Consider the following 16,053-nt stretch of genomic DNA (forward strand, 5'->3'; position numbering starts at 1 on the left):
AGCAAGTTTATGTTGTCCATGAAGTTGATGTGGTGAAAGAAGGAGAAAAAAATGGACATCTCAGTTTGTTGTGTATGGAGCTGTGAAGCCCATGGTGACCCATGTCCACAGCCAAAAGCTTCTACAATGGTCACATAAACATCAAAACGGACTATGGAGCTATGGAAGAAGGTGGCCTGGTATGATGAATCGTGTTTTCTTTTACATCGTGTGGATGGCCGGGCGTGTGCGTCCCTTGCCTGAGTAAGAGATGGCACCAGAATGCGGTATAAGAAGGCAAGTCGGCAGATGCAGTGTTCTGCTGGGAAACCTTGGGTCCTGCCATTCATGTGGATGTTACTTTGGTGTCCATGCCTCACTGGGTCAGGGTTGTTTTAGCAAAAGGGGCCATACTCCATATTAGGTGGGTGGTCATAATGTTATTGCTGATCGGTGTATAAGAAATTAAACAGTGTTGTGCTAAGTTGTTATTAAAGATAGTAGCATGTGCAAGTGAATAACCAAACAAGTCCAAAAGTATCAGTGTGATAACGAAAGGTATCCTGTTCCAGCAGTGAAATAACAGCACTCCACACCCATGTGATCACCACAGGATCATGACCCCCTGTAAAGAGGGGTCATAAAAGATTGTTATAGCAAACGCTTCATTGATGACCTATAGATTCCTCCCTGTATTCCCTGTAAACGAGACCGGCCACTCCAGGGAGACAAGCTCCCCACCTCCCGAGTGATTGCACCAACTCCTCTTCCAACCACCAATCGGCTCTCATTAACCAATATGAGATAGGGAAAAAAAGGGAAGCGCTCCCAATAGTGTAAAATTACACGTTCCATTTTATTATTAAGTATTGCACTCGCATATAATTAAACCTATAACACTACAAGCAAAACGAACTTCTAGTTTCCAAGACACATAGATTCCTCCCTGTATTCCTGGTAAATGCAGGGGGTCATAATCTTTTGGTAAACAGTTTCATAATCACACATTACTTATGTCCCTCCAAAGTATCTTGGTCAGCCATGCCTTGTTGAGGAATCTTATCACACAAGAGTGGTATGTTCCGGTGGTGGATCCAGCTGTTTTGCCTCAGCAAATCCCTGAAGGTTCTGTTTGAGAATATTTTGGGCTTTCGAGTACCTTGTGTACAAAAGGTTGGAATTGCCTCCTCGATGCCCCCTAAGCTTTTTTTTTTTTTTTTTTGTCTCGGCTATGAGACTGAGTAGTCTCTGTGACAAATTGTCAGACCCTTGCAGGCTAGGCCCAGTGTATGGCATATTACCCTCTAATGATCATCGCACATCCTCTGGTCTTCCAAAAGTTTGGACTCATCCCAGTGGCCTTATGCTGTTATGTAGGTTTGGTATATTGCAGTGGCGGCCCGTCCATTAGGTGCGCCTGGGCACTGCCCCCTCTTTCCACGGCACCCCCTATATGACTAACTAGTGGGTAGATTCATGCTTAGCATGAATCTATTCACAGCCACCGCTGCCATCCCCTATTCATGCATCCGGCCCCTTTTGGGACGCCGGGTGTCTGAATTACAGCGGTGGGGGTGTTTTTTTTTAAGCACCTGATTAGAGCCATAGGCTTCAAAATATGTGGGCTCGTGGTGCAGAGCGTTGTGCCATGAGCCCACCTAGGTGTTACAACAGCAAAATAATATTTGCTGTTGTAACACTGATCCTCAATCTGGCCAATCAGAAGTTGGGGTGAGACCCGTTTTCTGATTGGCCGAAAAGAGAAGACTCCCGATTGGCCGCCGGGAAGGAGGGAGAAAACTGAAGTCAGGGCTGTCGCCTGTGGAGAGCAGGAGAATGGGAGGGCTGCCGAGAGCCCAGGAGAAGCGCTGCATTAATGGGGTAAGTGCACCAGACCCGCCCGCCGACCGACTGATGGGGTGGGTTGGTACGGATTGCCCGCCCCAAAGAAAATTACCACCTGTTGCCATTGGTTTACAATTCTCAACTGGTTCCTATGACAGTCCAAATGTGAAAGATTTTATGGCTGTGGTGCTGGCCTTCAGAGGTGATCTCCAAGAAGTGCCTAGAAAGGATTCTTTATGACAAGGAATGTAATTGCATCACTTCAACAAGGGGAGTTCTTGGCATCAGTAGACATCAAGGATGCATATTTGCATGTCCCCATATTTTCTCTGCTTCAGGGGTCCCTGCGCTTTTCGGATCTTCCCTTTTTGCCTTTCCTTGACCCCCTGGGTCTTTACCAAGGTAGTGGCCCCTGTTCTTGCACTGCTGCAGTCTCAGGAAATTCACGTAGTGGGGTATCTGGACGATCTCCTCTTGGAAGGCACGCTCTACCCAAGCCCTCTGCCAACATCAGGTTCTTAATTTGTGGGTAATTTTACAGTTCAGTCAGAATTCCTCCCTTTATCTGCAGTCCACATTCCAGGAATAGACAAGTGGCAGGTGGACTTTTGTGGTCTGTGTCTGGATCCTGGGGCTTTTCCCTCCACATTGTTTTGGGACATTTTGTAGCTGTTGAGGGACGCCGGACGTGAATCTTATCTGGTATCCCACTTCAACAACAAGATTAACAGCTTCATGGGCAGGACCAGGGATCCTTAAGCCATTACTGTGGACACATTGGTGACCCTGTGGGAATTGACTCCAGTACAATTTCTTCCTTGCCTACTTTGTGGAATTGAGTTGAATTCGAGTGGCACCAAACTGGCCCTGAAGGTACTTTGACATCTCACTCCTGGGAGACTGTGGGCTCTGCCTGACCTATTGTGTTAAGGGCTGGTCTACTATTTTGCTTCACAATTGGTGGTTTTGATGGCTTGGTTACCTATAGGAGTGGGGACTTTCTGACTTGGTTATTACTTCTTTTAAATAATAACATACAATAGCTGAAACAGTGTTCCTTTCTATTTTATGTCCCTCTTGAATAAGTGTCTTAGTGCTTCTGGCGCGTGTCAACACCTAGCATTGCCTTCGGCTCACACCTGGTGGATGGTCAGACACTACTGACCCCAGCTTTGGTCATAAGATGCTTCAGGTTGCTGAGTTTTGTTTTTTTCACTCAGTTGTATTGCTTAGGACATTCCAGTTTCTGATTACAGTACAGGAACGTATGTCCTGCACTGCATGAGTAATAAAATGGGATACAGTACAGGAGCACCCCCCCCTCCTGTCCTGGCCTTTTACCCCCCTCCTGTCCTGGCCTTTTACCCCCCCCCCTTCCTGTCTTGGCCTTTTACCCCCCCCCTTCCTGTCTTGGCCTTTTACCCCCCCCTCCTGTCTTGGCCTTTTACCCCCCCCTCCTGTCTTGGCCTTTTACCCCCCCCCTCCTGTCTTGGCCTTTTACCCCCCCCCCTCCTGTCTTGGCCTTTTACCCCCCCCCCCCCCCCTCCTGTCCTGGCCTTTTACCCCCTTATTGCTTGTATTAAATTTGATTTGCTGGGGTTAGGAGGGCTTATATGGGTTGTTCTAAAGTTCTGTTTGATAGTGTTCAAGCACCTGAAGGTGGCTGAATATAACCCAATGTCTACAAGTCTGTGTCCTATACTGTACATCAAAGAAAAGGATTTTACAAGAAAGTCAAAAATCCTCTTTGCAGCTTCGGATGGTGTGGAAAGATATTATATACCTCTTTTTGCATCATACATTCTGTCTGCATGTCCACTGACCAAAATTTCCTTAACTGCCTGACCTTGTGACCACACAAACTGAAAAATCTCCTGGATGGAGAGAAAAACGTCAAAAAAATTCAAGGGTCGATTGACCTTTCTTTATTAAAATTTAATTCATACTTAAAGCAGAACTCCGGCCAAAATTTTTTTCCATATCCTTGTTGCTGATCTCCTACCTTTGCCACCTATGAAATCAGTTGTATGACACAGCAAGGATCTCCCGCGGTGTCCGGTATAGTATAGAACACTGATAACTGAACTCCGCCTCCCTCCGGTATTGGCACAGTGCACTGTCGATCACAATACCGGGAGGCGGGACATCAGTATACGGTGTTCTCATATACAATACCTGACACCGCGGGAGATCCCCGCTGTGTCATACAAGTGATTTCTAATAGTAATCCCTGCTCTGCACTTGTGGTCCCTGGCATCCGGCTCTGGTGGTGCCTGGCACGTTGCACTGGTTTGCATTTATAAAGCTGTAAGCTATCATACTGTGTCTTTTTTGTATGCCTTGCTGGCTGCAGAATGAGGGTGTGATTTACGTTGAAGTGGGCGAGTTTACATGTACAAGCCTAGTGAACCTTCCATATTCACTTCCATCCCAAGGATTCATGGGAAATGTAGGCTGATTACAATTAGAGAGAGAAGACGATATGATGCAATCATTGTTCCAAAAACTCCTATCTGCCAGAAAAAATGATGCATTTTTTGATTCACAAAGCTGACTTCCTGAAAATTCAATTAAAAATCTTAAACTGTAAGAAATTTCACAAATGTTGTTTTGTGTGGGTGTACTAATGGGGAATTTTTTGAAAATCCCGGAGCTCTGCTTTAATATACTGTATACTAAACTTAGCAGGACTGTTTGTTTTTTTTTTTTTTTGTTTAACCCTGTCTTAATGTATTTTATTTATTTTGGCAATCCTATACTTTTATGTCACTTTATATGCCACTTGTGTGTTATACATTTTTTTTTCTTCTTTTGCAGTGTTACATTAGCAATATATTACCATATAAAGAACAGGTATGACATTTCAGTTACTTTCTGTGTATTTATTTTGCAACCTTTCAGTACCAGTTTGTGCTATGCTGAACACAGTTCATGCACTTCAAAGAATAACATAGGCACTCAACACTTCTGTTTCTTTACAGACTTTATCACCTATTGCTAACATTTTTAACAAATCTAAACAAAATAAGTGTATAAATAATATGTGGCCTTCTATCCAGGTAGGGAGCAGAGTTTTTTTGCTTTTTCCCCGCTTTCCTTCATATCCTTGGTTTAAGGTGGTCAATAGCTCAGGTTAATATTTACAGTCACAGGTGTATAAGTCAATGGTGTGACTTATTCCCCATGAGACAGTTGTGTTTTGAATATAAATACTAGGACAAACCTTGCTCCAAGGAAGTCTGCTTATGCTGTGCTGTCTCTTTAGATAACCCACAGTGCTTAAGGCATCCCTTTTGTCATGTATTGTTTGTAAAATAAACAATGCACAGTGATTTAAGGTAATACAAATTATTTTGTTTTGAAAACTGTGAAAAATATCCACAGAACCACTAAAGTCTCCCCTTTTTAAAAGAACATTGCCTCAAATGCTTTACTCTGTGCCTAAGCTGCAGTATGCCCAATTACACTCTATACCTTCACTGATGGTAAATGTCCCTGGGCTGAACAGCCTGTACTTAAATCCATGGACACTGTACAGAACCCATAACAGATATTGTACCACAGTGAAAAGTGGCAGCCCCTTTCTGCCTTGTTGAGAAATATTCGTACTGATATTTTTTTCCCCAGTTATGTTACCAGATTGTGTCAACCTTCAATATTTTAAGAACCTAAACAAGGACAGGCATGTACAATCAAGCCCCCAAATCTGAATACTTGTTCTAGGGCTTTAAATGAAAGTGTTAAAGCCACTGGATCAGCAGAACAGGCAGCTACAATGCATCGAGGGAGGGGGGGGCACTGGCAGCCATCACATTTCTTGCTGTACAGTCTAGCAGGCAGCTTGGGCATGCACCAAACTATACAGAGCCTGCTGTGTCTATATGGTAGGTTCCTATCATTATTCACATTTGCCAGCCTGTGTACTAAATTTTGGCTGACCTGTCCTTTAGCATTTATCAAAGATGTCATTACTGAGCAAAATATGATAGTATTTCTAAGTTGGAAAAAAAAAGGTTCACCAATGTTACATAGGTAGGTACGATTCTCTAATGAGCCATTTTTCCATGAAAGTACTTGAATGAAGCAAACTCTTACGGCAGCTGGATTGTCAGTCTGTGCACCTAGTATTTGTGTACACACATTCCTTTCACTGGGAGAGCACATAAGTTCTCATCTAAACTTCTCCCCTCATAATGCATCTTAAAGGCTAAGTTCACAGTTAGTAACATGTTACACCTGTATTCAGGATATTACATGTTGCTAATGCAGCAGCGTCGATAAACTACCTGGAGGCTCATCTGCGCCCTCGTAGTTCAATGACACTTCCTGGAGCTACCTGTCTGCCCATATAGAGCTGACAGCTGTCAGGAGTGTCTGCAGGAGCCTGCACCTGTAGTAGGCAATGCTTTGCAGGCTCCATGATAAAAAAAATAATAAATGCATGTTTTTTTACATGCAAAGTTATGTGCATTTATTTTTTACAAAAGTGAACTTTAACTTTTTACCAGGGCACAAAATGGTCCCTGGTGTGCTCATATAAACTGATAATGTATACAAATAAACTACTCTAACAAGTAAAAAATGTATTTGTGACAATGTGCATTTATTCAGATATTTGTTTTTAATTATCTTATCAGGCATTGTTGATTCACACATACTTTTTTCTTTTTACATTCATATTTTTGTATGTATGTTAAGCTTAGCATATTATTTTTCAGGGATTCTGATCGATCTTTGGATATATTTAATGAAAAACTACATCCTTTAACAGTAAGTTCTTGCTGCTTTGGCTGTTTGTTGTGTGTTTTTTTTTTTTTTTTTTTTTTTACTTGCTGAAAGTTTTGCAAACATTGGGTGCAGCTTAATTCAGAAAGACTTGATAAAATTGGTTTACAGAGGAGCTCCAGGCTCATTCAAAAAAATTAATTCAGTAGCTACAAATTCTGCTCACTTTTAATAAAAGGACACTTCCCTGTTCAGGGATCTCGTGATGTCCTCCCCGATTCTTATCGGCTTCAGGTGCAGGCATTGGCATCTCTAGTAAGGAAAACAGGAAGTGAAGCTCTGCGGCTTTACAGCCTGTTTTCTATTGCGCTCACTCCTCGCCTGCTGTTTTAACTATGGGACCAAAAGTAGAGGAAAATCTCAATGGGGCAGTGAAAGTAAAAAATCCTAATTTTTAAAGCGACCCCGCGTGTTGGCATAGCAAAGAAAATGCATACATAAGTCTCGCCTGCAAATGTGAATGGTATTCAAATCACACGTGTGATACTGCCGTCACCGTCGGAGTGAGAGCAATAATTCTAGCAAAAGACCTCCTCTGTAACACTAACCTGGAAACTGTTAAATTATTTTAAAGCGTCGCCTATGGAGATTTTTAGGTTCCGTAGTTTGTCCTCATTCCACAAGTGTGCGCAATTTCAAAGCATGACACGTTTGGTATCTATTCACTCAGCGTAACATCATCTTTCACATTATACAAAAAAATTGGGCTAATTTTACTGTTTAGTTTTTTTTTTTTTTATATCTAGCAGGACTTCAGTATAAAGGCTATTGTAAGCTCTTTGTTTCTTGTCAAATCACACATCTCTAGCAACCCCTAGAAAACGGCTTTAAAAACCTGCAAAAATCAACTTTACCCTTCAGAGATTGGATTTGCAGCGCTGTGTATAGTACATCTGCCCGAATACAGAGATATCTGTTTAAATAAAATTACTCCAGCAAATCAGGAAAGGAGTGATGATACCTGGAAAAAATGATAGCATGTCTGGATGCAATATGATGTCATTGTAGGTATACTTGTACACAGGCTTAAAAACCTGACTTCTGAAAGTCAATATTTATGCAGTTTTCCCACCTGCTATCCAGACATTGCTGGAAAGCTGTAATGTGAAACCGGGCTCAACAAAGTGCGTATGAAAGTCACTGTCCACAGGTACTTTTAGATAGGATATTGAGAAGCATGGCGTGGGTCACTTTAATGTGTAGCTTTGTAGGTTGTCCTGAGATGGATTTAAAATCTGGCCTGTCAATCTTCTGATGTAACCACGTATTTTTCTCTTTTCTGTAGTGTGTTAGGATAAGCCCTTTGCTTTTGTGAATTACTGTCATGTTCTGATTTGGAGCATGAATATTGTTAAATCCCTTGAGTTCACGAATAGTCCAGGTTTTTTTTGTTTTTCTACACTGGCATGATGCATAGATAGTTTTGACTTCTATTTTTTTTTTTTTTTCAGCGTGAAGAAGTAACAGATGAGTACTGTAAACACGACCCGGATCATAAGCACATTTACCGTTTTGTACGAACTCTGTTCAGCGCAGCCCAGCTCACAGCTGAGTGTGCAATAGTCACTTTAGTAAGTGTTTTAACTTCTTATGTTTGTAACAGCTAACAAAAAGAGAACCTTTGCAAAGGATAAAAATGTGACTTCAAATCTGACATCAGACCAGTTTACAGCTGGTGAATATTTGACATACATTTCAACGTGATCTGTAGCTAGTCTGTTTGGGCTTGTTTTTTTTTTTTTTTTTTTTTCCTTATGGTCTTTCCCAACTCACATTGATGGTGATACCAGAGGCAATACCAGTCAATATTGTGAATACCAGCCTATATTTAAGGAAAGTACAAAAAAAAAATGGAGCTTCCATCAGAAACCACATGTTGACAGGCAGCAGGCTCTTTCACATGACTGGTGATTTTAGAAGGTGGAGCGGAATGAAGTAATGGGGGTACTTAAAGTGGTTGTAAAACCTTACATATGCCCAGTGAATGACTGGCCTCAGGCGATAGACAGAAATTAAACCAGTCCTCCTCCGTAAGTTGTACCTGTTTTATCTGACTTCTTCTCTACATCCATTTAAAGTCCACAGTTCATAAAGTTTGAGCATTCAGAAAAAACAGGGCAGAGAGCTGAGCTGAAATTACACTGCATAGCTTAGTGGGGAGAGCTCTGAGAGCTGATTAGAGGTAGAGGACACACAGCCCACCCTTCCCTTCCACACAGTAGAGATAAGGTTGCACAGGTTGCTGGAAGTCCTTTTCACCTTTATTCTCTTAGTTTTAGGATAACTTGTCAGAAGAGCAGGCATCACTAATTGGTGGACCACAGTCCGGATCCAGACTCGAGTCACTGTCCCAGCCACTGCTTTCACACCATTTAGGAGCAGCTTTTTCCCCCTCAGTCACTGCAATCGCTGTCGTCTTTGCTGAGCTGATGTCGGGAGGCAGCACTCTGCTGGATGGAGGGCGGGAGCTGTCCCAGTTAACCGATTGGATGCAGGGCAGTACTAGCAAACCATCTCAAGCTGGTTAACAGAAAAAGTTGTGCAACTCAAGCCCTCCATCCAGAACTGTCCTGCCTCTCAGTGTCTGCTCTAGACCTGTAGTGCCTCCTGCCTTCTGCCCTGTGTAAGATAGGACAGGGAAGAGGGCTATGTCACTGCTGTGAAGGACAGGGAGGTAAGCCGGGGGTTGTTTTTAAGAAGGGAGGTTATATAAAAGGGTGGTGAGGACAGGAATGTGAAAGGGGGTGATATGAAGGGGGGCTGGGGACTGCAGTGTGAAGGGTGGTGATATAAATGGGGAGCAACAAATTTGGGGGGCGCCTGGGGACTGCAGTGTGAAGGGAGGTGCTATAAAGGAGGCGAGGACAGTAATGTGAAGTTGGGGAGGATAGGAAGTGAAGCTGGGGACTGCAATGTGAAGGTGGGGGGGGTAATATAAAGGGGGCCAAGGACAGGAATGTGAAGGGAGGCTGGGGTCTGTAATTTGAAGGGGGGTTGAGGACACTGTGGAAAGGGGGGACTGAAAACACTGATGTAATAATGAGATTGTTATGTGAGGTATCTGAGGCTAGGTTCACATAATTGCGCTCTGCATTCTGCGTGTAGACAGCCCATTCATTTCAATAGGCTGCCTTTTTCACTAAAAAGAAAAGTCCTCAACACTGTACCCAAACAAAATTTTTATAATTTTTTTTCCTCCACAAATAGAGCTTTCTTTTTGGTGCTATTTGATCTGACGGGCATTACTGACGGGCATTGATTTGCATCCCTGGAGGGCTCTAGTGGGCATCCCTGGTAGGTCTGCATTGATAATGTGATGATTATCAGCACAGACACACACCCCCCAGGAGAGCCGCTGATAGGCTCTCCCCTACCCACGCCTTGTCAGTGTGAATAGAGGAAAAGCAGATAAACAGCACTTCCTGGTTACGATGTGACCAGCTGTGACTGGACACAGCTGATCACATGGTAAAGAGCCTATGTCTTAGGCTCTTTACCAAGATCAGAGATGCGGTGTGTCAGAGCGGCACACCGCACCAGTGATCACCGTGCTGCGCTCCCTTGCAGGCGGCTTATTAGGCTGAACATCATATGACGCCAGTCAGGATAACATGAGCACTTTGCAGCCGTCATTCTGCTATATGGAGGACAGGAAGTGGTTAAGAACCAAACGTGATTTGGACCTCTGCTGGAAGAAACTTTTACTAACCGGACCTTTGTTAAAAATATTTCAATACCCCTGCTATAGAGGAATATGCTTTTGTTCACATTTTATGATTACAACCACTTTAATGTGCAACTTTTCCGACCAGTAATTGAAGACAAGCTTGCGCTAGTGAACTAGTAAAAGGGTAATTTGGACCCCTTACTCTATTATGTGAACAACGTAATGAATAGTAACAGGTAGCATCTATTTATACAAGTTTCTAAACTTTAAATAAAGAACACCTCAAATCCTTTATTTTAAAAGATGCATTAGTAAAGACTAGCTATCATTAAGGACCTCTGAGGCCAAGGCTGTTTTCAGATGCTCTCCTGCTGTAGATGCAATCCCTGCTGTGAGTTTTTTACTTTTACTTTACCTTTCTCATGGAGTGTTCTGCTCTGATTAGCCTGGAGAAGGCTTTTTTAGCACTTTTAACAATGATAAACCACCTCCTTGCTGTTTGTCATGAGAGGGCCATGAATTTGGAGCATCCAAAATAACGTCTCCCTGTAGAGCATCTCTAAAAAGAAAATATCTACAGTATCTCACAAAAGCGAGTACACCCCTCACGTTTTTGTAAATATTTTATTATATCTTTTCATGTGACAACACTGAAGAAACTGAAGAAATGACACTCTGCTACAATGTAAAGTAGTGAGTGTACAGCTTGTATAACAAGCCAATCCATCACCTTTACCCTCAGCTTCTTTAGAAAGGCATTGTTCGTCTTGGAGGTGTGTTTGGGTCATTATCATGTTGAAATACTGCCCTGCGGCCCCGTCTCCGAAGGGAGGGGATCATGCTGTGCTTCAGTATGTCACAGTACATGTTGGCATTCCCTCAATAAATTGTAGCTCTCCAGAGTCAGCAGCACTTATGCAGCTCCAGACCATGACACTCCCACCACCATGCTTGACTGTAGGCAAGACACTCTTGCCTTTGTACTCCTCGACTGCCGCCACACTAGCTGACGGGGGGGGGGTTCAGAGGTAGTGATAGTCAGCACGGAACATAGCCCAGAGGGTAGTATTGGGGGCATTAGTGGTAGGTTGACTAAAGCACATAAACCCATTGTAAGTTCAGTATTGTATAGTAACAGGTCCTAATTGCAAGGGTATACCCTTTATCGTAGGGATAGAGAGAGTAAAAAAGGGAGAGGGGTATGTCATATATATATATATATATATATATATATATATATATATATATATATATATATATATATATATATATATATATATATATATATATATATATATATATATTCAAGAATAATGTACAAGTGAATGTGAGAGATTACATCACTATGGAGCTAGGGAGGAGGTGGAATCCTTATGGGTAGAGCACCAAAGGGATGACGTTAAGGGGAAAATAATACTGGGAGTATGCTATAAGCCCCCTTACCTGAGGGAGGAGGGGGAGACGGACCTCCTATCACAATTTGGATTAGAGGCAAGGATGGGAAGTGTTATCATAATGGGGGATTTTATTTATCCAGACATAGACTTGGGCAGAGGGTACCACGCTTTCGTCTAAGGCTCGCCAGTTCCTAAATGTCTTGCAGGACACTTTCATGGGTCAGATGGTAGATGCACCAACTAGAAATAAAGTAGTTACTAGTTCTACTAATTACCAACAATACAGACCTGATCACGGATGTGGAAATACGGGGCAATTTCCGAAACAGCGATTATAGGTCAATTGACTTCAGTATAAATCACACAAATAGGAAACATAAAGGAAATACAAAGACACTGAATTTCAAAAGAGCCAACTTTACTAAACTACGAACCTTGTTAGAAGGCATAAATTGGGATAAAATCTTAGGAACAAAGAACACGGAGGAGAGATGGGTTTGGTTTTAGAGCATATTAAATAAGGGCATTAGCCAGTGCATCCCATTGGGTAATACATTTAAAAGTCCTGGATGGCTTAACTCCAATGTAAAAATGCAGATTAAAGCAAAAGAGAAGGCCTTCAAAAAATACAAGGTTGAGGGATCATCATCATCAGCATTCAGACTTTATAAAGAATGCTACAAGAAATGTAAGGATGCTATTAGGGCAGCTAAGATAGAACACGAAAGACACATAGTGGAGGAGAGCAAAACAAGTCCCTAGAAATTCTTTAAGTATGTAAACAGTAAAAAAGGGAGTACAGACCATATTGGCCCCATAAATGAGGAAGGACATCTGGTTACAAAGGATGGGGAGATGGTGAGAGTATTGAATTTATTCTTTTTCTCAGTCTTCACAAGGGAATCGGGGGGCTTCAGTAACCAAAACTGCAGTGTTTATCCTCGTGACACATCACAGGAAGCAGCACCCTCATGGCTAACAGAGGACAGAATATAGAATTAGACTTGGGAAAGTTAACATTAATAAATCACTGGGACCGGATGGCTTGCACCCAAGGGTACTTGGGGGAACTCAAGTCAATTGAGACCTGGGAATAACAGACCAGTTAGCCTAACATCAATGGTATGCAAGCTCATGGAGTGGATAAGAAACTATATACAAGATTTTAGTAATGAAAACTGTATCATTAGCAGTAATCAGCATGGATTCATGAGGAATCGTTCTTGCCAACCGCTGCTGACAGAGGATCCATTACTTCCAGGTCCTAACTTGATACCCCATACCAGGCTTTGCCCTCCGGAGCGAGGCGTGGAGCGCACGCCATCCCTAGGGGATTAGCTGAATCACACACGCTGACGGAGGATCCCTCACTTCCTGGGCCTTACTTGATACCCCATACCAGGCTTTGCCATCCAGAGCAAGACGTGGAACACACGCCATCCCCGGGGGATTAGCTGACTCACACACGCTGATTACACCTAGTGCCAGGCCAGGCACTTCAACATGTGAGTGTAACTGCTATTATTGCTGCTGTTTTTTTACTTTTATAAAAAATTACTACACTATGAGACTTAGCCGCGTCTCCTGTGGAGTCGTTTTTTACATCCTAGTTCCATCGGGAGTGGCCATTGGAGTGGATTTATGCTATAAGCGGAACCAATCCGGTGTTCCAAAAGCTCTTGACCGTCCTGTAAAAAGAGGTGAAACATCTCTGGTGAGTGGCCATCTTCATACTGAGCACGCATGATGGAAGAACTAGAAGTTTTATCTCGGAGCATTTCGATTTGGTGTTGGGATTTATCACTTATGGACTTTTTGCTTGCTATTATGACAATTTATTTAATTAGTGTGCCCATTTAGGTTTGATGCACTGTATATTGTTTGTGCAAAGTTTTTTATGAACATGTATAGCGCCAAATCCTTTATTCCAATATTTTACACTGTGTCAAAAATGCTGTAAATTAAGAATGCTTTCAGGGATAGAAGTGTTAAGTTTTTTTTTTTTTTTTATCATTTGACAAAATGGAAAATAAATGAACAGAAGAGAAGTCTAAATCAAGTCAATAGTGTGACCACTCTTTGCCTTCAAAACAGCATCAGTTCAGCTAGGTACACTTGCGCAAAGTTTTTGAAAGAACTTAGGAGGTAGGTTGTTCCAAACATCTTTGAGAACTAACCACAGATCTTCTGTGGTTTTAGGCTGCCTCAGTTCCTTCTGTCTCTCTATGTAATCCCAGACCGACTTGATGGTGAGGTCAGGGCTCTGTGGGGGACTAACTATCACTTCCAGGACTCCTTGTTCTTCTTTATGCTGAAGATGGTTCTTAATGACATTGGCTATATGTTTAGGGTCTTTGTCCTGCTGCAGAATAAATTTGAAGCCAGTCGCACTCCTTCCTGATGGTATAGCATGATGGATAAATATTTTTCAGCATTGAGGACACCAATGCAGCCCCAAACTTGAAAGGAACCTCTACCATGCTTCACTGTTCCCTGCAGACACTCCTTATTGTACAGTACTGCAGTCCAGCCCTTCGGTAAACAAACTGCCTTCTACTACAGCCAAATATTTCAAATTTTTACTCCTCAATCCAGCGCACCTGCTGACATTTTTCTGTACCCCACTGCCTGTGTTTTTGTGCATATTTGAGTCACTTAGCCTTGTTTACACATCAGAGATATGGACTTTTGGCTGCAATTCTTTCATGAAGACCACTTTTTACTCAACAATTAAAATATATATTTTTGAAAGCTTCACATCTGGTGTCCTAACAACTTTAGAAATGACTTCCAATTTGCGGAGGAGATTCTCAGATTGGAAGTTAATATTTTTGTTATGACACACAGGTTTTTTTTGTTTGTTTTTAATATTTTTTTTGTGTCTTGTGTGTGCATCTTTTCTCAGTCATTGTCCTCATTTAAATAAAAAGAATCTATAGTTTGAAACAGGGACAGCAAAAGTACCCACATACTTTTTCTGGGCCTTCCAGACCCCAAATTAATTCATTTAAAAAAATGAAAATAAGCTTGCCGGCATTTTTAAAATGTACTTCATGAAGTGTTATCTCAATTTGGCCACTAGAGGTCTCTATTGCATTAGTTTAAAATGTGTTTTCAGGTTTGCACTACCTATAATTTACATTTATTCTAATGCAAAATCCTGTACTTGTTTTTAGCTGTTAGAAAGTTGTTTCAGGAAACACATTTTATGTAGCTGTTACTGACATAAAATCACATCCATTTTTTTTTCTCACTTAGGTTTACTTGGAAAGACTTTTGACATATGCTGAAATTGATATATGCCCCAGCAACTGGAAGAGAATTGTACTGGGAGCGATCTTGCTGGCTTCTAAAGTTTGGGATGATCAAGCTGTGTGGAATGTGGACTACTGCCAGATACTAAAGGATATTACTGTAGAAGACATGTGAGTTGACTATACATTTAATTTTGATCTGCTGACTGCTAAAATAAGTTTATTTTTTTATTTATTTTTTTCTTGATGAGTAAATTATAGTAACTGAATGTAGAGGGTTTTTTTTTTTTTGTAATAATTTCTTGTGTTTGAATTTCAAATAGTTATGGACTCTTAATAGAAAGTCCAGTATCCTTTACAAACTAAGTGTCAAGGATGCTCTCAGTGGTAAATGTTTGGCTAAAAGGAGGAGATTTTTCCTGAAGATTTAATAAATAATCCTTAAAGTGACATTAAAGCCTCTTCTTTGTTGTTTTAATATGTGTGTGTGTATGTATGTATGTATGTGTGTATATGTGTATGTATATATATATATATATATATATATATATATATATATATATATATATATATATATATATAATAGAGCAGCCCCAATCTTCTGGGGTCCCCCTCTGGCACTTCAGGCCCCTCCTCTTCGTCAGGTTCCCCTACGGAAAGCCGCTTTCCAGGGGGCACCCGTGCGTGCTTGCTTCTTAGCTCCGCTGCTGTGTCCATTGACACAGCAGGACTCTGCTCCACTCCCGTGTCACAGGATTGGATTGACAGCAGGGAGAGCCAATGCGGGTTTTGGGGGGTAGCTGCAGTACGAGGCTTTAGAACCACTTTAAAGCAGAACTTTTATTTATTTTTTTATTTTTTGCTGCATGGGTTAACTGCTCGTTTTGGTAGACTTTCAGAGAGCCAAGATATACTCACCTAATCCTCCAATCCTCCCAGCACAAGACTGGTTCCTTCAACTGCTATCCCCCACCCACCCCACAGTCCAGTGGACTGTTCCTGACGTCCTGTCGCCCATATGCTCTGGGCGTGAAGACGTCAGGAAAAAATCCATCGCTGGAGTGATGGTACAGCCCACTTTCATGAGAAGGAAAAAAAACTTTTGCCCAGATTTGTGCAGTTTAAC

At 41.9% G+C, this 16,053-nt stretch overlaps 1 protein-coding gene across 1 annotated transcript in view; it reads left to right on the forward strand.

The window, feature by feature from the left end:
* The window catches only part of CCNYL1 (cyclin Y like 1), a 126,623-nt gene that overhangs the window by 94,859 nt on the left and 15,711 nt on the right, over nt 1–16,053 (forward strand). Inside the window, exons 5-8 of the mRNA XM_073633401.1 lie at nt 4,642–4,677; nt 6,543–6,594; nt 8,061–8,180; nt 14,932–15,098. Coding sequence (XP_073489502.1) covers nt 4,642–4,677; nt 6,543–6,594; nt 8,061–8,180; nt 14,932–15,098 — 375 coding nt within the window. The remainder of the gene's footprint in view (nt 1–4,641; nt 4,678–6,542; nt 6,595–8,060; nt 8,181–14,931; nt 15,099–16,053) is intronic.

This window comes from Aquarana catesbeiana, linkage group LG06 (assembly GCF_042186555.1).
Source record: "Aquarana catesbeiana isolate 2022-GZ linkage group LG06, ASM4218655v1, whole genome shotgun sequence".
NCBI lineage: Eukaryota > Metazoa > Chordata > Amphibia > Anura > Ranidae > Aquarana > Aquarana catesbeiana.